This window comes from Suricata suricatta, chromosome 11 (assembly GCF_006229205.1).
Source record: "Suricata suricatta isolate VVHF042 chromosome 11, meerkat_22Aug2017_6uvM2_HiC, whole genome shotgun sequence".
NCBI lineage: Eukaryota > Metazoa > Chordata > Mammalia > Carnivora > Herpestidae > Suricata > Suricata suricatta.
Genome location: NC_043710.1, coordinates 9,423,100 through 9,447,081, shown reverse-complemented (window position 1 = coordinate 9,447,081; position 23,982 = coordinate 9,423,100). Strand labels below are relative to the sequence as shown.

The following is a 23,982-nucleotide window of genomic DNA, read 5'->3' as shown; positions in this document are numbered from 1 at the left end:
TTGAACGTGGGGACAGGCTACAACAGGAAGTCCTCTCCTTTATTTCATGGTCCTAGGAGTCAGTGCCTTGTGCTTCCCGTGGATGGCTCCACCAATGTGCATCCTTCCTGGTGCTCGCCGGAGCCACCGTGTGGGCCCAGTCCCACCAGAGTAGAACCCCATTCAACAGAAGCCGAGGCAGCAGAGGCCGGGAACGCGAGTGGCTGGTCTCTCAGGGTCAGCGTGGTACAGCGGAGAGGACCCGAGTGAAGGAGCAGGCGCAGGTCACAGGGGCTGATAGAGACCTGCTCAGATAGTCACACTCATGGCTAGAAGTGGTCAAGTGACCTCAGTGGCCATCTCAGCAGCCTCTGCAGAGGCTGAGGTCTGGCCTCATTCAGGAAGCACTTCAGATACAGATTCAGGTTTCTGGCTCGAACCCTGACAGTGATGTGAGGGAGACGCGCCCGCACAGCGTACTGTAACCCATGCCGCAGTCCTGAGGCGGAAAATCCACTTGAATGTGAAGTCAGCTCGTGTCTGCGCACATTTAGCTTAAAAAGTAAAGAGTTGGGATTTGAACCTAGAGTAACCCAAAGGTCATCCCTTTCTGTACCACCATGGTAGTGCTTCGCTGAAAATTGTGTTTACTTCTCTAAGCCACCAGTCCTCACGTTTTACATAAAAGTCATCTGGGGCAGAAAAAGTAGATTTCTAGATTTCATGGAGAAGTGGGTGCAGCCAGGCAGGGCACGAACCCGAGAAGAGGGGGGACCACGGGACACACCTGCATTTCCACAATTCCAAGGAGCTCACTCACACCGCTTTGCTGAACCTTCCAAATGTGTGCTTCCCGATGTTTAGACAGCAGTTGAGTTCCCAAAACACGTTCACATTTGTTGTCTCTGATTCTCAACACACCGCTGTGTGGAAGGACGGCCATTCAGCTGGCAGACGAGACAGGCTCTGCTGCTGCCACCAGCCAGGTAGCAGACGGGGGCAGGGGAGCAGGCTTCCCAGCTCCGGGCCGAGGGATCCTCCCTTCCCGAGCCTGAGGAAGTCAGAACATTCTCCTCACTCCGAGGATGCACCTTAGGAATCTTGGAGGATAAAGCACTTGGAATGTTCCTTCCCTCGTTTAGATGGCTAAGGAAAGAAAGCTAAGCCTCAGGGGCACTTCCAAAGATTTGCACTCGAGGCCTCCTAGGTGCCCCCCGGTGCCTGTGTGCCCGCAGGCGACTCCGGCTGAGAGCTCGGGGTCCCTCCACCACCCCCCACTCTCCATCAGCCCAGCCCATGCCCCAGACACCTCAACAAATCTATTCAATGCAGAATCCATCAAACGGCTCACACCCCATTTATTATTTAAAAATATTTTGTTACAAAAGGAAAAAAATACAATGCAGTATAAAAGATTGACAGCGTCATCAAGTTTATTACACAATTTTCAACCTATCAGAAAGACAAACAAATCACCGACAACAGGGGGACGGGGCCTTGGCCTTTTTGAGGGCTGGGTTTTTTTTTTTTTCCTTTTGCTATCAGGAAATAAAACTAAAATGTGTGTCATTGAGTAAAAACAAAACAAAAATGGGGAGAAAAATTCTCCGGGTAAACGGCTTTTCTGGTATTCTATTTATTTTCTTCCTTAAACTGTCACCTTACTTGGTTTTCTCTACATTTTAAAAAGACACCCGGAGCTGCTCTTGAGGATAAGCACATCACTTAACACTTGGCCAGTTGGGCGGGGGGCGGTGTTCTGAAGTCGAGGTGGGGATGGGGTTGGGGGACAGGGGGGACAGAAGCTACAAACCCGTAGCCTCTGTCCCAAGGGAATGTGCCTCTCCAACCCTGGGGAGACCCCCTCACGGACTGATCGAGGGCTATGTCAGAAACGTGCAGGGGACAGAGGAAGGGTTCAGTCCCACTCAGTCTCTCCTCTCTGAGCCAGAAGGGTCTCCAGTGACCCTACATCTCACATGCCAAGTCTTATGTCCCACGCCACGTCTCTTCTCATGTTAGATGTCACGTGCCCTGTACCGCATGCAGAGGCCACATCCATCGCCCCACGGGCACCGCAGGACCCCAATGCCGCTTCTGCCTTCGGCAGGAAGCACACCACAACTTAGATGTTAATGGGAAAAGCAATTCCATCTGCCTGTGTAGAAAATGGCCCCCAGAGTGGTGGTCCTCAGAACTCGGAGCTGAACTCATTCATTCTTCCTTGCTCCCCATCAGAGACAGTAAGTACCTCCACGAAGAGCGAGGGGAGCTATCAAGTCAAGAGTCAAAAGGTGGAAAGACACCACATTTGTGACTTTACCTGCCTACTAGTGCCAGGTTATCCCACAATAAGAAAAAGTATGTACCTGGAGGATGTGAGCCCACGCTCACATTGAACCTGAAAAAAGAAAAGCCTAGCGCAGCAGGCCCCCCCTGCCCAGCCTGCCCCCCCCCACTCCTCCTGGTACTTCACAAGGGTTCTTCAGTGCTGAGGCTCCGTGTCCCCGTCTCCCAGCGGCAGTATCTTCCTCTAAAACAAGGAAGCAGCCTTCTTGGGGGAGGGGCTCCACGTGTGAAATGGAAAAGCCCCAGGAAAGGGAACTCCTAGTGCGGCTGGTTATTGCAAGAGGCAACCAAGCACGAAGCAGCAGAGGGTGGTAAGTGGCGCTGCCAGGCTCCCCGGCAGAGAGCAACCTCGGGCCTTCTCGGCTTCGGAGGGCAAGTCCGCTGAGGCGGCTGCGCAGCAGGGAGCTGGAAAGGTTCAGCCCTCTGGGAGGTCAGGGAAACCGTCAATAGGTAAGAGGGAAAAGCAAGAACAGGAGAAGCTTTTCATAAGGGAATTTCTGTTCTCAGGGTCCCTCTCAAAGGGCTGGGAAGGTAAAGGAGTTAAAAAAAGAAGTGGTATGTTGGCAAGGGGTTTGGACCCTCTTGGCCCCATCACACCTAGTGCTGAGGGCAGGCCCCTGGGCATATTTTGGCGCACCCAGTCACTCTCCTAGATCCTGCACGGAGGATCCATTTTCTTTGGGAAGAAAGTCTTCCCATCAGTCTCGCCACCGAACTACTCATACGTTTCCTGGGACAAAGCACCATTCTCTCTGGAGACCAGGGGCCTGGACACGGTTTCTTCCTGTCTGCCACCCCTCCCAACCGCACAAAGTCTTTCGGTTCGTTCACTCCCCTGACACACAGGAGGGGTGGGGTTGGGAGGGCTGCCGGGCAGCCTTCAATCCTGTAGGGCAGAGGGTGCTCTCTGGGTGTTAGAAGGGGTTAGGGGCTTGGAGGGAGAGGGAGGGGTGGAGTGGCCTCCGTCCTTTAGTCCTGATCAAGGTGAGGAGATGCAAGTCCATTAAAAAAACATTTGCTTCCAACCAGACTCCTGCAATGAGAACATCAGAAGAAAAGAAAGAAAACACAAGTTAGAGGTTACTTTCTGCTCGATGGGCTTCTATGAGCGACACTGGCATTTTTCTCACATCACCACATACAAAGTAGTGCATCTGCGCAGACAGAGTGCGAGCCCAGGAGAGCGAGAGCGAGCAGGCAGGACTGGGGGCATCTGTGCGCAGCGGGGTGAAGCTGCGGGAGCCACCGTGAGTGCGGGGGGGAAAGCAGGGGCATCTCACTCTAAGGTTAGGGGGAACAGACAATGAGAAGAGCTCTCCAAGCAGCTGGACTAAAAAGGAGGCTTTGGCTGGAAAAGTTCGTAAACTACACTTCAAGAGAAGTTGTTCTCAGGGAGTATGGGGGGTTTAAATACAGTTTCAGGAAATCCATTCTGAGCAGGTCCTAGCTTACCTTAAGGGGAGGGGTAAACATCTGGAAACGGGAGGCACAATGGTTAAGAAAACGAGCGGGCACACAACCAAACCCACCGACCCCAAACACCCAAAAGGCCCTGTCAGGGAGCGCGTACTCACACGGGAGACTCCTAGACTTGACTTTTAAAGAAGCCCTGTTTCAACAGATTCCAAACAGTGTCCTTAGACGTACACGTGTGGGCACACACGCACCTAGAGCCAGGGATGTTCTAAGCTGTACTAAAGGGATTTGAAGTCTTTACCCAGATGACAGCTCTGACTCAGCGACCAAGAAGCATCCTAATACAAATCAAGAGTGATCTGGCCAGGCCCGAACAGAAAGCAAGGGATGGAAATAAAAGAGTTGGTAGTCACCATCCAAAAAACCCAAAAGCACAAGTAAGATCTTCTGGCCAACAGTGAGGCACTGCTAAGCCCCTCGCCACATCGCTACCAAACATGAGGTCCCTAGGACATTCAATCCCGGCTCCAACGCTGCAGTACCAACAGGCGGGGGATGGCTGGATCAATCTGACCATATGAGATAGAATTGATAACTGACAAGAAAAAGGGAGACTAAATTCAGGCTTACAATTTCACCTAATGGCCAAACCAGCAACACAGCCTCCCCACACGTGCCCTCTCGCGGACGACTTCTGTAGCCTGGAGGAGCCGTCTGAGAAAAACACGCCCACAGCTACCTGATCCTTCTACATTCGGAAATGGCATAGTTTCGGCTCGGGATCTTCAGAATCTGTTACAGAAGCCTCTGCCTTCCGGCTTCTCTAAATACCTTTGCTGGCAGGTGCTTGTCTCATTTTCTGTAAGGGGAAACGGAAGCCCTCAGTGCCTTCTCCATTTCTATTTGAGTTTATGAATCTCTGCATTGGATCAAAATGGAACAGAACGTTTAGTTTTCTCTGGCCTAAGGCGGGTGGGAGTGAAATGAGATAACTAGGTTAATAGGGCCAAACAATGAGCCGGCAGCCAAGAACTTGAGGAAGTTGAAGCCAAAGCCACAGACTGCCTCAGAATATCCTCAAATTCCAAAGCACACACCTGTACACCCCCAAAGAGATGTAATTTGGGAACTGTCCCTACAAAACACAAGACAACACAACACAAAGGAAAACCAGTACATCAGGAGCATAAGCTGCCCCACCCAGTCCTTCGAGGTCATGGTTACACTGCCCCAGTGGCGGTGCCCATCCTGAGGAAGGATGGAGAAGACGGCTGCTGCGGTGCCGCGGCCTCTAGCAGAACACGCCGTCGGCTCTCAGGGAGCGCCCGCCCACACGATCCAAACACTACGCTTGTCTAACTGAAAGGCATCTTTTGTAGAGCGTGCAAGGTTCTCCAGATCAACAGGCCCATGTGCATCTCCCCGGCATGAGGTCTCCCATGTCATAACTTGGTGACTAGACAGAATGAAGAGTCCTCAGGATGAGGATGTGAGAAATCCACATTTTTGGATTCAATCGTTCTTTGCACTAGTTATTTGGATGGAATAACTAACATATCTAAGGGGTCCTGGAACACTCATCTCAGAGTTCCTTTTCCTCATCTTGTCATAGGCCTGCCCCAGCAAGTGACTGTTTTCTGGGCACTGGGCTACAGGATTCTTCAGTTATCCAAACTGAATCACCCTCATACTGGAAGAAAAGTCCCATTTTACAGGTGGAAGAAATGAAGCAAAACGACAGTGAAAGCCTCAGATTCAGATGTCCAATCCCCAAAGTACGAATTGTCAGTGCATCTCACAAGTTCTCTATCAAAAGCCTGTGACAAGCAAAGCCACCAGGAATGGTGATGTGAAGTGACATGTTCTAACTGCTAACCTGAATGTAGCCCCAGAAACTGTAACCGTGCCCTGTGCCGACAAGTACCTCCCTAGTCCCGAATTCTCCTAGCCTCCACTCTGCAGGCCCTACACTGTGAGCGGCAGGATGGGGAAGGGGAGACACTGGACCCACAGCACCCCAGCAACTGTGCGAGCTCAAACAAGAGCAGGGAGACGCTGCCGCTGCCACAGAAAAGGTAAGACAGGGACAAAGGTCTACCCTAATGCCTACCCTCCTGCCCACTCTGAGGCCAAACCAGCGAGCTCCATCTCATGAGTCTGCTTTTCTGGAAGATATATGGGCACCTCCCCAAACTCAACCTGTTGCAAAATCTAGAAAGAAATACCTGGAACCCACAGCCTAACTACTGATTTTATGTGGACTACTGTAGATTTTAGTGATCTCAAGCACTCTAAATAAATGAGTGGTTTAAGAACAGAGAAGCAGTGGCGCCTGGGTGGCTCACTCAGTTAAGTGTCTGGCTCTGGCTCTGGTCCTGATCTCACCGTTCATGAGTTCAAGCCCCGCATCGGGCTCTCTGCTATCAGTGCAGAGCCCACTTCAGATCCTCTGTTGCCCTCCCCACCCACCTCTGCCCCTCTCCTACCTCTCAAAAAATAAAACTAAAAAAGGACAGTTGTTAAAACATTTTGTTAACATTTCATTTTCCCACTTATTTGCCTCCTACAGAAGACAGAAAAGAATTTCCAGCTCTAACTGCTTAAATTAATGGCAGATGATGCCAAACAGCAGAGTAGAGGGCAGCAGGTTTCCTCTCCTGCCAGCAGGTTGTCAGGGGCCGAGTGCTGCAGTTTCTGACTGTCTGCGGTCCCGCTGCTGCCTGTGAGGCGCAGGCGCTCTCGGGTAGCGGGGGGCTTCCTTTCCACTTCTGCATCCAGTCACCCATCTGGCTACCCCTGAGGCTGCAGAGAACTACTCCGAATCCTCACCCCTCCTCTGCATTGACCACTACGCCAGACCAACAAGACTGGCAAAGAAACACCAGGCCACCTTCGTAACACACTTGATGTGAAACCATCAAGTTGAGAAGAGCCCCCCGCCCCTATCTGGCCACTCAGTAGCCTGCAGGAACCATGAACAGACCTCCAGCCCAGCCAGAGTCCAGACGACTGCGAGCGGTCTCCACAGAAACAGAATCGACAAGCACTCCTGCTTAGAGACTAGAAACCGTCTTCACTGGAAGTTTCTTTCAGTTGGGATTGCTAGGCTGGTGGGATGTAACTGGGAACTCTGGGGCTGCTGTCGGCCCCTGCCCCCTGAAGTCTGAGAATGAAGGCCGAGAAAATGCAGTGTTGAGAGATGCGGAGGGATTCAGTCCTGAGGCCACCGCTGCAGCCCCTGCACCCAGCCTGTCCTGACTTTTAACCAAGTAAAAGAGTTCCCCCCACAACTCTTCTGCTTTTGCTTTGCTTAAAAAAAAAAAAAAAAGATATGACTGTAAGATTTTCTCCCCAAAACAAATGTGTACTTCCACTGAAGTATACTCCAGTCTCTACATTAAAATATTTTTTAGACCAGATTTCTCCTCTCTGACTAAAGTATCCTGAGTTTCAAAAGCTTTTAAATAGATATTAATTCTAAAAATCATTAATGCCATGCCTTTTGAAAACTAACAAGAAAGCAATGGTCTTACTTTTGGTCTCGGTCAACTCTCCTGATGTCTCACTTTCGAGTTTGGGGCAGGGTTGGGGGGTGGGGGCACAGAAGGGACTATCGTCTACTGAGACCCTGGTATGGGACAGGTCCTCTTCGTGCTAAGTGCTCTACCTGGACTGTCTCACCAAACTGCTGAATTCGGTGAGATGGTTGTTTTTACTATCTTCCTTTACACGTGAGGAAACTGAAGAACAAAGTCACACGGCCCACAGGGGAGCCCGGGTGGCTCAGATGGCTAAGCGTCCTGTTAAATGTCTTGGTTTCAGCTCGGGTCATGACCTCACGGTTCGGGAGATCGAGCCCCATGCTGGGCTCTCCACCAAGTGCGTAGCCCGCTTGGGAGTCTCTCTCTTCCCCCCTCTCAAAATAAACAAACTTAAAAACAACAACAAAGTCATACGACCTGCAGACACTGCGCTCCCAGCCCAGACCGGTGCCAGCCTCACGCAGACGAGACACGAACGAAACCAGCACAACCTCGGGTCCAGTTTCAGGGGGAGTCTTCTCCAAACGAGCCCCAAATCTGCCCCCCTCAATTTCCGGTCACCTGAGTCAAAAGTCCTCCCTTCCCCTCTATTTGCTTTAAAAAGAGAGGGCAAAGCCTCGCCACCAGCACTTTTCCGTCCGCACGCGGTGCCCGCAGCCAGGAGCAGGCCTCGCCCCACCTGTCTCAGTGGTGCCGGTCCCGCTCCCGATCCCGGTGCCGCTCGTGCTCCCGGTTCCTTTCTTGGAAATAATCATCATGTCGATCTTCATTGTGAAGCAGGTCCCGATGCCTCCGGCTGCTCTCCCGGGACCGGCTAGGTGACCTCTCTCGGGACCGATGTCTTTTCCTATTAGAAAGATCCTTCAGCCTCACTCAGAGGACCTACCACACGCCTTCCAAGCGTGTTGTGTTTCGGTGTCTTCCAGTATTTGTCTGAACCACTCTTCTTGCACGGGCCCAATGTCTGCAGACTTAGCTCTTTGAGGGCTCGTCTTTTGTGGGGAAACCATGACAGTCAAATTTGTTGAGATCTTACTAATGTATCAGGCACAGTGCTAAGAGCTTTACATGCTTCTCTCACCTCCTCTTTGTAACAGTTCTGTACAGATAAGTACCCCTACTGTCCCTTTTTTAAAAATGAGAAAAAAGAGGTTTGGAAAGTAGAGTGACTTCCATACTCAAAGTCACACAGGTACTCAGGAGCAGAACTGGGATTCAAATCCAAGCATGTATGGCTTCAAAGCCCATGCTCTTAACTACGGCAGTCTATCTTTATTCCTAAATAGCCCGCTGCCTCACCCAACAGATTCCAGACATTCAGTCATCTGTCAACGCAGATGTCTGACTAACTCCTTCCCCTTAAAGACATGAGGGCCACGTCTGCTCTTTCAGCCAGGGCCTTGCCAGAACCCCCGGGCTCTTCTCCTCCCCCTGCCAATCCCTGGAAGAGTGCGGCTCAGGGCTGGGAGGCCGCGGAAGCAACCAACGACTCACCTGGACGAGCTCCCGCTGGCACCCACACTGTAGGACTTGGCTTCAATGCCATGAAGACAGTCCTTAAGAGAGGAGATGAGGACACGGCAACGCTCATCATTGGCGACCCGGGACTGTTTGATAACAGCAATGGCTGTGAGCAGCGTCTCAATCGCGTCACTGTAATCCCCTGACAGGGGACGGATGGGAAAGGCCAAGGATGAGCAGAGGCAGTAGACTATCGGGACCAAAAGGAGAACTCAGGAGGACCCAAACCGAGGGTAACCAGCTGTCCCACAGAACAAGGGTAAAATGGACGAGGCGGACGTGGCAGTGGCAGGTATAAAACCGATGGCACCTATACTCCAATGGTAGAATCAAACTGACGCTCTCAGATGCTGCCAGTGGATGGACAAACTGGCGTGGGGCTGTCTGAGGGCGACTGGACAATATCCATTAAAATACACAATGTGCATAGATTTTGACCCAGCAATTCTACAAACGTCCTACTTCTGTTCACAAGTATGTATGCTTATAACAATGGATGTTTCAGCATTATTTCGTCAAAGAGCTAGATATGACTTCAGTAGGGTCTGGCTATGTAAGTTATGGGACACTGGCCTTATACATCACTGCATCATTGTTAGAAAGCATGAGATAAATCTGTAGGTAAACAAAGTAATCCACATAAAGCACTTAGCACAGTGCCAGCACACAGTAAGGGCTCGATACATGTTAGGTATTATTACATATTGATAGATGTCCAGAATATATTAATTTTTAAAAAGTTGCAAAACAGTACTCCATTTTTGTAAAAATAAAAATTACACATATGTTGTCCTACACACACACACAAAATCTGAAGGACACTGAACTGTAGAAGATGGTCTCGGTGGCGGTCCTTGTATAGAAGACTTTCATTTACTAACAGTGCACGTTTCTAAGTCTGAGTTATTTTAAATCTACAATCAGGCGTGTGTGCGCATGCACGTAACAGGTATCTAACACTTCTACGCGTAGAGTGTGTGTCTGTGTGTATGCACGTATTTTTAAGTTATGCTGCCATCAAGAACCGGCTCCTTCGTTCCCCAAATGGGAGCAATGCCTTGCTCAGGGGTAGTGGCCACGGGCTGGGTGCTTGCACAATGCTTTTCCAAGCTCAGTCAAGTGCATTACAGACAGAAGGTAATGCAAGGAAAGCATGAAACCAGACAGGGGCCCAGTGAGGACTGGGAGCATCCTCTGTGCAAGGCAGTAAGAACAGAACAGAAGCTGAGGAGGAACTGTGATTCTGTGGAGGTCCAGGCACACCAGGCTGTCAGCTCTACCGGGGTGGGGAATTTTTGCTTATTTTGTAGGCATTCAATAAGTATTTGTGGTTTGAATGACTGGAATGAGAACAACAAAAAGGGAGGAAGATAGAGATTCAGTTATCAATCATCTCAAAGTGAAGGAGTTGGTAAGGAAGAACAACGATTATTTCCCTTAGGCTCCTCTGTATATCTGACTTGTTACAATGAGCGCCGATTACTTTCTAATTAAAAATCATTCAGATGTTGATGGACATTTTCTCAAGGAAAAAAAACAAATGGGAAATATATACATTCCTTGTCTTTAACCTACTCTGTGGATTCAATTTTGCAGCCACAGATGAGAAATTAAGGAAAACAGATGACAATATTTACTGTCAACTTATCTCTTAGGAGACCTGACAGTCTACATTTACGTCAATGTGGGAGACTCACAAGAAGGAAGTGAATGACGAATACGTAAATGTAATGTGAAACCCAGACCAGGACCCTATAAAGAACCGAAGATTCCATGCCCGGGGCTCTCAGAGTCACAGCTTCTGGTTCTGCCCACTGACTGCTGACAGCAGGGCAAAAGTCAGCCGTTAGGGCAAACTATGTCTGACGATGACAGCCAACAGACCTGCTCATTTCTAGGATAGGCTACGTGGAGGCCACAGTTCTGTCCAGACCCCCAAATATAATGAGATTCCGCATCAAACCTAAAAACCGGGGGTCTACACTTGGTACTACACAGACACTAGGTCCACCGATCAACCACTGAGATCTCCACGAGGCCAGGAATTTCGTTCTCCAACAAATACTGTGATGAGATATTATTAGTTACGTATAATCTGTGCATGAGGTGTGTCTCCACGGGTCAGGTTTAGATACGGGCTCGACAATAACACTGGCAATGTCCACAAAGCCACAAAATCAGGTTATGTGCTGCTCCTCAAAAGGCGCCACCCCTGAGACTCTAACAGTGCTCCAACTTTATCTTACTGAACCTCCTGCCGACGGGAATGACAAAACTGGGGAGAACCAAAGGCGAGAAGAAGCGAAGGTAAGGTACCTGCACTGGCTCCAGACACCGCTTTGGAGATGGCGCTGCTGGAAATTGCTCTATTCCGCTTCATGATCTCTTCAAACTCTGCCTCGCTCACTGTGGAGGGCGGAGGGCCCGAGTCTCGGCTGCGCAGAAACAACATTTCTCAGTGCCCACACCGCCTGTCATCTTTACCACACTCTGCGCTATCGTGTCACTTTGTCACGCTCTCCTATGTAAGGTCTCAAATGGTTCTCAGCCTGTTCATGTTTTCTGTGTTCACATTCTCTTCAAGGACAGGACTGACATCCTATTCTTTTGTCATTCTGCCATGACCCAATAGCACTAGCCATTCAGTGTCCCAAAGAGCCACCTATGGCACTCAATTTAATCAAACTCCTTAAAAAGGGACGTGAAAAGGCATGGTTTGGGTCAAGAGACTAAGATACAAACAAAACCCCAAATAAAAAACGTTACCTAACAGATGGTTAACTATTTCCCAGGACCTGACACTGTGATGACAGTTTCCACAAGGGAAAACACAAGAATTCAAGCTCACTTACTTCCTCAGGGAGAACAAAATGCTTAACACAGGGTCTACCTTACTGTGCCTGGCTCAGATCAGACAGGAAGGAGACCGCCTTACCTGCCGTGGTGGTTGTAGGGCGCTGAGGCCTTCATGTAAGTGTCTGGCGGAGGCCCCACTGTAGCACTTGGTGGGGGGAAGAAGGCTGGATTGAGGTGAAGGGCAGGTGGGATGGCCCCAGGGGGAGGTACAGCCAGATGAGGAGGTAATCGAGGAGGCGGCGGCATGAGATGCTGGTAGTGGATGCCAGGAGGAGGAGGAGGGACCCCAAAGCTTGAGGAGAGAGGAGGTGGGGGTGGAATTGGGGGTGGGGGAAGACCCATCAGGGGGAGGGCTGAAGGAGGGCGATTGAAGTAGGGCAGCACACTGGGGGGCTTATCCACACGGGCAGATGAGGGTACAAGGTTCTCAGAGGGTGTGGCCCGTCCATCAGCAGAATCACTAGAATCCCGGGAATGGGCCCGTGGAGGTATTCCTATGAAGCAAAACAGAACTGACGTTACTGCCCAGGCTTGACAGGTACCCACAGGACCAGCTCATGCCTCAGCAAGAGTCCTCCGACACCATACTGAGGAAGGCGGCAGGCAGCTGAGCAGGTAAAATCATCTACTCCCTTTTCTTCGGCCTCAGGAAAAAAGGCAAGTTAGTCATAAACCCAGAAAGCACCATCATTTTAATTCTGCACGTCAAAGAATGCTCTTTATCTAGAACTCTCAGGGATTTATACTTAATTTATCCGTAGAGTTGTTTTCGATTTCTAAATGCAGGATCCTAATTAACCCACGAGAGAATGACACTGTTCAAGTATGTTTGTTACTGTTCAGCTGGATTCAAGCAGATGTGAAATCCCATGTCCCTGATTAAGAGTTCAGGGCCTCTCTCCCTAGACCAGTACTAGCTGGCCTTAGACTAATCCGCTAACTTAACACTTGAAATTTTCTCTTTGCCATGGCACTAGGGCCAGGGAGGTTTGGAGGAGGAAGGCAGGGGATAGGAATCTCCTCCGTCCACATACTAACACTGGTCACTGGGATGGGGAACACACACACACCACAGAAGACTTGGAGATCAAGTTGAGAGGTAGGGAGAAAATGGGAAGGAAGCCAAGATACGACGTGCCCGCAGAGGGAGCAGGAGGCCCACAGCTGAGAGCAGGGACTCCTAGGAAGAGCTCAGGGAAAGACAAGCCTCCCATCTAGGGCGCCCCCACTCTATTTCAGCCGCCAGGGCCCAACCCTGTACCCCACAGGGCGGCCTGCCAGGGAACGTCCCCATAGCACCTTGGAACAGTGCGCACAACAGGGACTCGGACATGCCTGTGTACAGCTGGGGACATGGCTGGGAACTGCTGAGCTCCTTGGTTACACTTTTCACTCTCCGATTTAATAGTCTTCTCCAAGCCTGGTTTGTGTGGAATCGAACAGAACATGACCACGTGAGTGTAAAGGTCTTACTTGGAGGCAGAGATGCCATTAGCAGTCAAAAGTGGACAGAAAGGAGAGTGCTCCTTAAACTAACACTTGCTGGCTCAAACATGGGGGCGGGGGGCCCGTCACCCACAACCACCTAGCCTTCTTCACCGTGGCGCAGCCCCAGTGCCTATCGAGGCAGGCCTGTGCGTCTGGCGTCTCAAAACACGTGGGAGCCGATCTCTTCCTTCAGTTCTCTCAAATGGAAGGAAGAGGTGTCAACAAGTGTGATCCTCTGAAAGGCAGCCCTCTTCTCAGCTGCTGTTCCCACCTCTGCAAGGGTTCTGTTTTGTATTCTGTGGCTGCAATCCCAAGAGCAGCAACCATTTTTACGCAGAGGAAGTCCACCGGCTGCACTCAGTGAATTAACTGAGCCCGGGTCTGTCAACATGACAGAGCAGACCGCCGCCACTCAGTCACTACCGTTATTTCAGCAAAGAACTGGAACACTGAGTAGACAGCCATGTGGAGGTAGGGACGTCATCCCTAATGCAACGGGGAATTTCTGCATCTTAGGAGGGTCAGAGGAGGGCTGAATTACACAGAGACTCTGAAACAGAGGAACTTGAAGTATATGTGCTGCCGAAGCGAGCACAGAGAGGAACTTGAAAATTCAAGTTCTCAAGAGAAGCGTGTGCCTTTTAACCCAGAGCAAGGGGGGGCTCACACTGCACCCATCTAGGCTCTCAAACTAGTCAAAAGATCCGTTTTTCCTATGCAAGAGAGAAGTGGCCAGATTTCCACTTTCAATCAATCAAAGGCGGCACTACCTTGAGAGCAGCACCTAAGAAATGACAGAACGCAGGCGATGAGTCTGTCCCCTCCCTCTCCCCCCCACCCCAGCTTTCAGAAAAGAAAAGTAAAGGCAGTTGGCTGCTTCAGGCGGGGCCTTGCGGGGTGGCCGCACCTTGTGAGATCAGGAAAATCCAAGGTCTGGTCCTCAGGTTTCGCAGGTTCAGACACTCGATTTTAACAGTACACCCAGGGGTGTACTATACCCTAGAAAACTGATTCACGCTAACCAAACTCACAAGAGACTGATTCATAAACCAGAACGCCAATTTATTAATTTACAATGAGAAATATAACTGCCAAGCAGACCGGAATACTTGTGTCGGCTGGTCAGCGCATTCTCTTCCCAGTAGGAGAGCCTAGTTGGGAAACCAAATTAGTATCAGAAGGTGGTTTGGTGAGTACAGAATCAGAACAAAGGGAGTCAGGTGAACTTAAGGGACACGATCATCAAGCTGAGGTAGTGTGATGCAGTTTTATTTGTGGGAAATATCTGCCAAGCAGACAGACACATCTGGTCATTGAAATGGCACCCTCTCTCCTGGACAATGCTGGAGCGACACTGTGAAGTTCTTATTTTCCAGCCCTCCTTTTGGCTGATTCCTTACAGAGCACTCTTCCAACATACGTTTATGACAAGATTACAGCCTTCTTTATAGCCATTACCTACACATCAGGGTGGCCACTGTGGACTAATTTACAGAGGGCCCGGGTTACAAGTAAGCCTCTACGCTGATTTTTTACACAGAAACACGTAATTTAGAGTTGACAGGAACCTTAAACATCATGTATCGACTTCAGAGAAGGGAAGTGGCCCTAAGCAGTCAAGTGACTTGCCCAAGGTCACACAGTAAGTCAGGGGTAGAACAAAACTATTACCTGAACCTACCTGACTCTCAGCACAGTGTTCTCTCTCATACAAGGCCGCATGTCTGGGCCTACTAATTGCCCGTCCCACCGCCCATCACCACCCCCACCACCCTTCCCCGCACACCATATTGTAGGCAGAGCCTACAACACAGAAAACAAACCCACAAATTTGTGCCCCGTCATACAGATGGTCTCCACGTACCCCCTCTTGGGACTCGGACGCACTCACGTTTCCGAGCCTGTGCTTCAAACTGTGACAGGTTCTGCCGGGTGGCTGGCCTCACATCCACTTTTTCTCCATTAAGAACTTTTCCCGGCAGGAGTTCCAACAATTTGTGGACAGAGTTTTCAGAGGCTACCACCACCTCAGCGTACCTTGGGGATTAAACATTGAAAGTGAGTGAGATCTTCTAGCCAAACAAGAGAGGAGCAAAGAAACGCCTTTCTGCATTTAGTGAAAATTGGTAAAGCAAAACATATCTTGCTAGTATAACACACACTACTGTCCATTAAAGGTGTCACCCTTTAATCTTCCTCTTTATTCAGAATTCAAAATCAGCTTTCTCCGCCCCTCAAAGGATGGACATTGTTACACTGCAGCTCGGTCCCCATTCTACAGCAGTGTGCCAAACCCGAGGACATAACCCGGGCCAGGGGTAGGAGGGATTAAAATCCAGGGCCAAAATACAGTGTGGATTTGTTATCCTAATGGTGACAAACTAAAAGGAGCTTCGCAAATCCAGACCTCACCCTTTGGACTGGCCATTTGCTCGATTCTCTGCAAATTTCAACTCCACCACATCATAGACGCCTATAGAGCGAATAACCTGGATCAGCTGCTGGTCTGTAGTCCACTGGGGCCGGCAAGATGGAAAAGGAAGAAATGTCAAGAGCTACACCCCTGCCCCACCTAGAATGTCCCAAACCCGTTCACCAAACCTAGGATTCTAGTCACAACCATGACTTCCCAGAGAAACCCTAAAGCCCATCATTTCAATTAGTGCAGGCTTTTCTTCTTATCCTCATCCATACAGAATCCCAAAACTTCCCATTCCCTCCCCGATCCCCATCCCTTGAGATTAAGAGTCAAAGCTATTTTAACTTTGCCATTTGGGCAAGCTGGTCATCATTCAAACACTGATTATTAGCAGCTTTAATTAGACCTGACAGGCTACAGTCAGACCCCTGTCAGGAACTGCCCCTGAGTATGCTCATTTTCTAATCTGGGCTCGCCCTCCACCAGCCCCAAAACAGGGCACACAAGAACTCTTGCAGAACAACAATCACCCTTTCCCCAGTGCACTAGAACTATCAAAGCCTTTGATGCCTGTCACCCATCGTTATCAAAGGACCATCTAATGACCACCAAGAATTCAAGGTGTTCACTCTGAAATCTCATCCCACAGATGACCCGACTGGACATAAAGCCCCAGAGTCAGGGGCATGAACAAGATGGCAGAAAAAGCAACTACCCACTTAATCATTGCTTTCTTCGGCACCAGTACGTCCTCAGGATAGTTCTCTTTCAGAGATCAATCCAACCTGATCCCAGGAAAAAGAAATCCAACCCCATCAGAGCACAAAACAGTGCAACAGTGGTTTTTGAAAATGCCATCACCTCCCAGTGCTCTCCCTCCAGCCTACCCGTGAGCCGCCCTGGCTCCCCGTGCTCACCCAGGAGAAGCTGCCCACATAGACAGCAGCTCGTCGGTTGCGCAGGCCGCTGTACGTGTACAGGATCGCAGGGCTCTTGTTATTGGGCTTGGGGGACGGCTCCTGGCGAACAGGAGGAGGTGGCTCAGTGCTGCTGCTTCTGTCATCGGAGGGCTGTGAGGTGGCTGTCAACACGTCATCATACAGGTCAATCTGATCTGTATTGTTGAACTCTGGGTCCTAAGAGATGAGGGGTTGGCAAAGGTGGGTTTGCAGACCTTCCACTAGGTTCATTCTATTTCATTCTAGTTCACTTAGAATCCGTAGTCAAATATTTCCTAAGACAACGTATAAGAAAACTTTCTTGTCCTACTCTAGGAAATTAGGTAGGAATAATTTCCTTGTAAGAGTAATATTCCACTTAAAACCATTTCATTGCATTATGCATCTGTAGGTTTTTCTTCTAAGACCCTGGGAGTAGTCTGCAATGCTTCTAGCACCAGCCAGCTGCGAGAATCAAAAGGTATATGACGATAAAAGATGCAAACTAAGAATGCATAAAGATGCACCTACTACTGTTATCAATGAGGTCGGGCTTCTAAAGACCACATCTAAGACACAGAAATGAAAAAGAACTGGAGTTACTGGTTTACACTTTTACACTACAGAAACGATTTAGAGAGGCTATGAAACTCACAGTACACAACCCCATCTTTCTACTCACCACCAAAGAAACATAAAAAAAAGGAGGGGGATAACACAAGGAGATTTCCCCCTACTATTTCTCAAATGACAATGCAGATCCAATACGTTACCGTGACACTTACACAAGGGACTTTGGGACCAACACCAGAGGCATTCAATGATACACAAAAACAGTGAAGTTCTGTAATACATAAGGGTGGAAAACAGGACACGCACCTGTATCATGAACTGTCACGCTTAGCATTTACAATGTGGACATGCACTCTGAAAGACACGTGAAATATACTTCGTGTGTATGTGACACACTGCTCTTATGGACAGAAGGTATGCACCCCCCCCAAATGTGTACGTTGAAACCCTACTCCCCAGTGTGACGGCATTAGGAGGAGGGGTCTTTGGGAGATAATTAGAATTAAATGAGGTTTTCAGGTGGAACCCTCACGACCAGGATTAGTGCCCATATAACAGCCAAGAGAAAGCATGCCTGCCCTGCCTGGTTTCCCTTAAGACAAGCTGGCATTCTGCACCCTGAAGAGGGTCCTCACCAGAACCCAAACCTGATCTTGGCCGTCCAGTCTCCAGAGCAGTGAGACAGAAATTTCTGTTGTTTATAAGCCACTCAGTTTTTGAAAGTATTTTGTTAAGTTAACACCATACATCCCCAATCCTAAAACCACAAGAACTACTACCAAATGACAATAATGTTTCAGATTCTGCAACGTTATCTCAGAGAGCTCTTTTTAAGGATCAGGGTTTTCTCAGATAACATTCAAAAAGATCCTGACGATGCTAAAGATGCTTCTGCCAAAAAGACAGAAGTTCAAAGTGTTTTAGGGAAACTACAGCTCATCATGTCATTGCTGTGTTTTTCAAAAGGAAATAAAGAAGAACCTACGTTAGGTAACTTGTCTAGTTCTCTGAAGAAAGAGAGCACTTCCTATAATGCAACACAGGACAGGAATCTCCAGTAACTTTCTCCGTTAAACTCCATCACAAGAACCGTGGATTCTACAATGAGCCTAGGGAGGAGATTCACCACAAACTTCATTCTTAGACCTACATACCATCACAAACTTCTGGAAACAATTTCCTAGTTCCTCACTTCACCTGAAGAACAAGGGAAGAATGCACACACCAAAATAGCTCTCCTGTACTGTTCTGGTGGGAAGGGTTCTAGGCCCTGGGGCATGTAAACAATTCCACGTATTATAAATATTCTAAAAAACCCCACAAAGGGAGGGTATAAACTTGTAAAAATATCAGAAAGAGGATGGCCAAAGAGTAATCTTTTTTTTTAAGTTTATTTATTCATTTTGTGAAAGAGAGAGAGCGTGCACATGTGAGCGGGAGAGAGGCAGAGAGAATCAAGCAGGCTCTGTGCTGTTAGTATGCAGTCTGATGTTGGGCTCAATCTCACAAACTGTGAGACCATGACCTGAGCTAAAACCAAGAGTTGGATGCTTACTTGAGGCACCCCAAGAGTAACCTTTCTTTTTTAGAGGCAACTTATAAAACAAGAAAAGGAATCAGTGAGACAAATAAATACAAAAAGACTGTTCCAGGTAATCAATTTATAAATAAATAAGGATCTTCCATACAGAGTCTGTAAAGAACAGGAAGAGAAGCTACTATTGAAGAGCACAGGGTGGATAATAAATTGAGTAAAGTGAAGGGCTAAAAACTTGACAAACACAATGTGTGTAAAATACTTCACAGCTACTATGTCTCAAAAAACTACAACTCTAGACAAAATCATTTATTTACTCGTTCATGTGCCAAGTATGGTGATATACCCTTACAGTTCCAAGGAAGAGGATGGAAACCGCCGAGTGCTAATCCTTAGAGAGCAATACTTCACACCAGGGTGCTTTTAAAATTCATTTATTTACTGAATGTTTGTTTTTGAGAGAGAGAGAGAGAGAGAGAGAGAGAGAGAGAGAGAGAGAGAGAGAGAGAGAGGGAGGGAGGGAGAGAAAGAAAGAGAATGAGCAGGGGAGGGGCAGAGGGGAGGGGCAGAGAGGTGGGGGGGTGGGGGGGGGTGGGAAGAGGATCTGAAGTGGACTCCACGCTCACAGCAGACATCCTGATGTGAGACCCCAAGTCACGAACCATGAGATTATGACCTGAGCCAAAGCTGGGAGCTTAACAGACTGAGCCACCCAGGCACCCCACTTTTAAAATTTAAGTCAAGGAGTCTGAAATGGAACTTAAAGGGAATAAGGAAACACACTACCTTGGATACTCAGTGGAACCAAAGTGGGATTCCTTCTGGCAATATCTGTGATTTAGAGATGTGTATCTACAAGTTGTAATACAAAAACTACCACTGATAATTGGACAGTGACCTAGCACGCAGATTTGGGACAGCTCAGAGACTACACACATGACCAGGAATCCGCCCACACTGCAAGCCTAGGCAAACAATCTGCTCTTTTTGGGACCCTTAGAGAACACGCTAAGACTCAAATCCTGAAAAATGTTGTGTATGGATTACCTCACCACTTTAAGAAGCACAAAACGATTCAATGAATGCAAAACTGTCACAAGATTCAATTGGTTTCTCCGGGGGCCACATAACCTGGGAACTGTTCTGATGCACAGAGCAGGCCTGTTGAGGAGTCTGTTGAAGAAACAACGTACCAAGTTGTGTTTAAATCTAAATCTACTAGCAACACCAATTAATTTTAAGTTCTTCAGCTGGCAAGAGAAAAACAGAGAAAGCCTTGAAGTTTTTCTGATTACCAAATAAGCTGATGACTTAGTCAGTGTTGAATTAGGCTAAAGCAAAATCTAATTCTACAAATTAACTGAAAAAAAAAAAGTTTTATGTGCATTGATGCCACAGATTTCGTTCCAGGGAGATTAAAAAGTATGTATTTGGGGGGGAGGGAATAAAAAGTATGTATTTAAAACTGATTATATTAGGAAGAATTTTGTGTTTAAGACTACAGAAAGAACTACGATGGTCTCAAGAAGTTCTTTAGATAAAGAATAATTTGCATGATTCTCAATTTAAATAAGAACTTCTCCATCTGTATGTTCAATGTTTCTACCCTCCAAGCCCCTTTTCCTGATATCTGAAGGAAGTAAGGAAGTTAGGATTTCTTTTTCTCAAAGTAATCTACTCAATATAATTGTTTCCTTCAACTGTAACTAAAGCTCAAAGTTTTTGGCTTCATAATGACTGTCTCCAGTCCTCACCTCATCCCTGCCTTCCCTGCCACTATCCACTGCCCTCCACCACCAGGAATGGAACAGCTTTTGAACACAGGGATCCATTTTTTCCCCCATTCCCTCACTGGTCCTGACACCGGGCCCAGCAAACAGAAACTGCTCAATAAATATTTGATGGAAGTAGCGAAGAGAACGGGGTACTGTGCACTGCACCTTGCTTGGCACAAGGATCAGAGAGAAACACTGAGGAAAGTGGCAGCTCTCATTTTTCCAGAGTACCTCCTCAGCCCAAGGGAGCAGCTGAGAAGTTCAAGACTCCCAACCTGACAGGAGTAAAGAAGTTGGGTGAAAGAGGCTTTTAGAGCACACGGTGCATGGGGCGCCTGGGTGGCTCAGTGGGTTAAGCCTCCGGCTTCGGCTCAGGTCAGATCTCACGTTCGTGGGTTCGAGCCCCGCATCGGGCTCTGTTCTGACAGCTCAGAGCCTGGAGCCTGCTTCCGGTTGTGTCTCCTTCTCTCTCTGCCCCTCCCCCTCTCATGCTCTTGTCTCTCTGTATCAAAAATAAATAAAACATTAAAAAATTTTTAAAAAAATAGAGCGCATGGTGCAGGAGATCAGAGCACCACAGGGCTCCATCTAGAAACTGTTCATTTTGTCTGGGGACTAGAGTACATGTGACAGGGTTCTTGTGCATGGTCAGCTTGGGATGAATCCTTAATATTCTTAAAACCTTCTAGAACACAGTCTGTACTGGCTGCTTTCAGCCTAACCTCACTCTTCACAATGCTTGCCAAACGAAACCTTAATCATTTCTTTAGCAGCCTCCAAATTACACTAAAATCAGCTTTACCAAAAATTAACTCACGAGAGAAGCACTCCTCCCTGGACCTACCATAAATGGACAGGATGTTCAAAATCTATACTTCTTCCAACTTGCCAAGCATTAATGGTTGTCTATTTGACATAAATGTCTAGTAAATTCCACACACCATCTTTGGCCTTACACCCACAAACAAGTCTTTTTTAACTGAAGAGACAAGAGAACAAGCTGTTGAAGCCAATGACTTCAACCGTGACACAGCAGCCACCACTGGATAAGGTCTGTGCCTCATCTGTACCCTCTAAGTTATACTGCTTAGGAAATCCTGAAATTCCCTCTTCTAAGACCGAATGTGACTAGACCTAGCCTGTCCTGCCCATTTCTCAAAGTGACTTGGCAACATTGTTATCAACCCACAGAGAAGGAAATTAAGGGGGGAAGAGGGAGAATTTTTATTAATAATAACTAACCTTCCTATCTTGTACTAAAAACAAAACAAAAAAGAAAACCAGCCATTTCTTGTAAAGAGTAGTAAAGGTCTGATTCAAAATAATATGGAAAACTCAGGAAAACAATGGTTGTAACTAAACTAATATACTGAACCTATTTATTCATAACTACTTGACTTATTTGAGCTTTTTTTTTTTTACTGTTATTTATTTATTTTTGAGAGACAGAGAGAGAGAGAGAGACAGTGTGAGTGGGGGAGGGTCAGAGAGGGAGAAGGAGACAGAATCCGAAGTAGGCTCCAGGTTCTGAGCTGTCAGCACAGAGTCCTGACGTGGGGCTCAAACCCACAAACCGTGAGATCATGACCTGAGCCGAAGCCGGACGCCCAACTGACTGAGCCACCCAGGTGTCCCGACTTATTTGAGCTTAAAAAAGTTTTCATGTGTTTAGGTCACCATGTAGATGACTCTGGTTTACCTGAGGAGACGTGAGAAAATAACTATTAAAAAGTATAACAGACGAAGCTGTATGATAGGTACAAGATTATACTTTTCTCTCTACTTTTCTATTTTACCACCTCTGTGTTAAAATGGAAAAATGTGTGAAAATTCTTTTTTTAATGTGAACACTTGCTAAGTGTACAGAACCTCTTCTGTTGCCTCCTATAAAAGTCAGGGTCTAACCAGGGCACTCTCCTTCCCTAGTCCCTTCGTTTTATCCTTTCCAGGTTCTTGTGTGCACCCATCGAAAGACACCAATGAAAGAACCAGTTTCCTCAAGTACAATGGTACTGAAAACCCAGGTAAGATATTACTGTTTTATTAAAAAAAATTTTTTTTTGGTCTTTATTTTGAGAGAGACAGAGAGTGAGCAGGGGAGGGTCAGAGAGAGAGGGAGACACAGAATCTGAAGCAGGCTCCAGGCTCTGAGCTGTCAGCACAGAGCCCGATGTGGGGCTCCAACCCACAGACCGTGAGATCATGACCTGAGCCAAAGTCGGCAGCTTAACTGACTGAGCCACCCAGGCACCCCAGATATTACTAAGTTTTAAAGAGTGACTTTGAGAGGTGCCTGAGTGTCAGTTGATTGAATGACCAACTCTTGATTTTGGCTCAGGTCATGATCTCACCGTCATGGAATCGAGCCCCACTTTGGGCTCTATGCTGAGTGTGGAGCCTGCTTTAAGGTTGTTCTCTCTCTCTCTCTCTCTCTCTCTCTCTCTCTCTCTCTGCCTCTCTCCCCCAATAGAATGCACTCTAAATAAATAAATAAATGCTTGGTAGAACTTATCAAAAATATAGAATAAAAAGAGACTTTGGAACATTCTTGAGCTTGACCTCAATATATTCCTGCTTCCAGGGAATCACCGTGTAATGCTCCTTAACATGACGAGATGAACAAACCCACAGATCTATACACGCTTTTCAACTGGTTTGTCCAATACTTTTACCTTTGCCCTCGAAATAACTAGATTCATCAATAAAATAAAATTTATTACAGCAAAATGACTAGGCGCCACTGAAAGCTAGAGTGAAACTAACAGAAGTAAAACCCAGAACAGTCAGAACGGACCTGCCACTAAATGTTAAAGTATCTTTCATGCACCGCCTTGCGGAGGAGGGACTACTCTTCTCCAGCAGCCGCTTGAAAGAATCACAAAGGAACGGGTGTGAACACGGTCTTCACGAATTCTACAGCAAACATTAATTCTTATTTTTCAGCGTGCTTAGTCTCCGAGGAGACGGGCACCCAACTCTGGCCTCCTGGGGGAGCAAGTTTCACAGGTTGATTCGCCCTTCTATTAAGCCTGATTTTTATTTGCTCTTAAATCAAAGCTTACAAAATTAAGCCTGAAGGCTTACAATTCACGTAAAGCCCAACGGACTTCCAGAAGTCTTGAAAGTCTACGATAGAGGAAAAATCTGAGACCCGATAGAGGGACGTCCGGGCCTGGCAAAGACTGCCATCGTCTGGGACCGCTGCAAGTGTGGTGAAAGTGATTCCTCAGCCGATCCCGAAAAAGCCAAGGCTCCCGATGACCCCTCACCTGATTGAACTCCTCGTCCGCGTATATATCAATCAAGTCCACTCCTTCGGACATGGCTCCGGAAGAAAGATCGCGAGCCCGGAGACGCGACGAAGCAAGCGAGCTGCCACTGCGGTATCCTGGAAGAGGCAAGAGGTAGAAGGCATGAGGGTCCCGGGCTGGGAAGAAGAGCAATGGTGGCCAACCTCCCGTCTCCAGAGACGCAGCATCCCGGCAGCCCAAGCTCGGTCCCACCCGCTCCGCCCCGCCCCCGGCCTCGCGCCGCCCCTCGCTCTCTGCCAGGCCGCCGGGGCTCGCGGGGCTCGCTGCCCATCACCCTC

The 23,982-nt window shown here is 48.0% G+C and overlaps 2 protein-coding genes across 6 annotated transcripts in view; one reads left to right on the top strand and one right to left on the bottom strand.

Moving 5' to 3' along the window:
* The window catches only part of TMEM216 (transmembrane protein 216), a 12,742-nt gene extending 5,584 nt beyond the window's left edge, over positions 1–7,158 (top strand). The window contains exon 4 of the mRNA XM_029956859.1: positions 6,314–7,158. Within this exon, the coding sequence (XP_029812719.1) occupies positions 6,314–6,348 (35 nt within the window). The 3' untranslated portion in view covers positions 6,349–7,158. The remainder of the gene's footprint in view (positions 1–6,313) is intronic.
* Positions 1,321–23,982, bottom strand: part of CPSF7 (cleavage and polyadenylation specific factor 7) — a 23,084-nt gene continuing 422 nt past the window's right edge. For 2 of the 5 annotated variants that reach the window (XM_029956836.1, XM_029956837.1), the window contains exons 2-10: positions 23,663–23,781; positions 16,488–16,706; positions 15,564–15,667; positions 15,016–15,188; positions 11,743–12,157; positions 11,124–11,242; positions 8,781–8,949; positions 7,966–8,133; positions 1,321–3,361 (exon numbers count right to left, since the gene is read on the bottom strand). In XM_029956836.1, the coding sequence (XP_029812696.1) occupies positions 7,971–8,133; positions 8,781–8,949; positions 11,124–11,242; positions 11,743–12,157; positions 15,016–15,188; positions 15,564–15,667; positions 16,488–16,706; positions 23,663–23,716 (1,416 nt within the window). In that variant the 5' untranslated portion in view covers positions 23,717–23,781 and the 3' untranslated portion in view covers positions 1,321–3,361; positions 7,966–7,970. Of the gene's footprint in view, positions 3,362–7,965; positions 8,134–8,780; positions 8,950–11,123; positions 11,243–11,742; positions 12,158–15,015; positions 15,189–15,563; positions 15,668–16,487; positions 16,707–17,293; positions 17,353–23,662; positions 23,782–23,982 lie in introns of those variants that run through there. The other 3 variants (XM_029956839.1, XM_029956841.1, XM_029956840.1) reach the window with 3 other exon arrangements.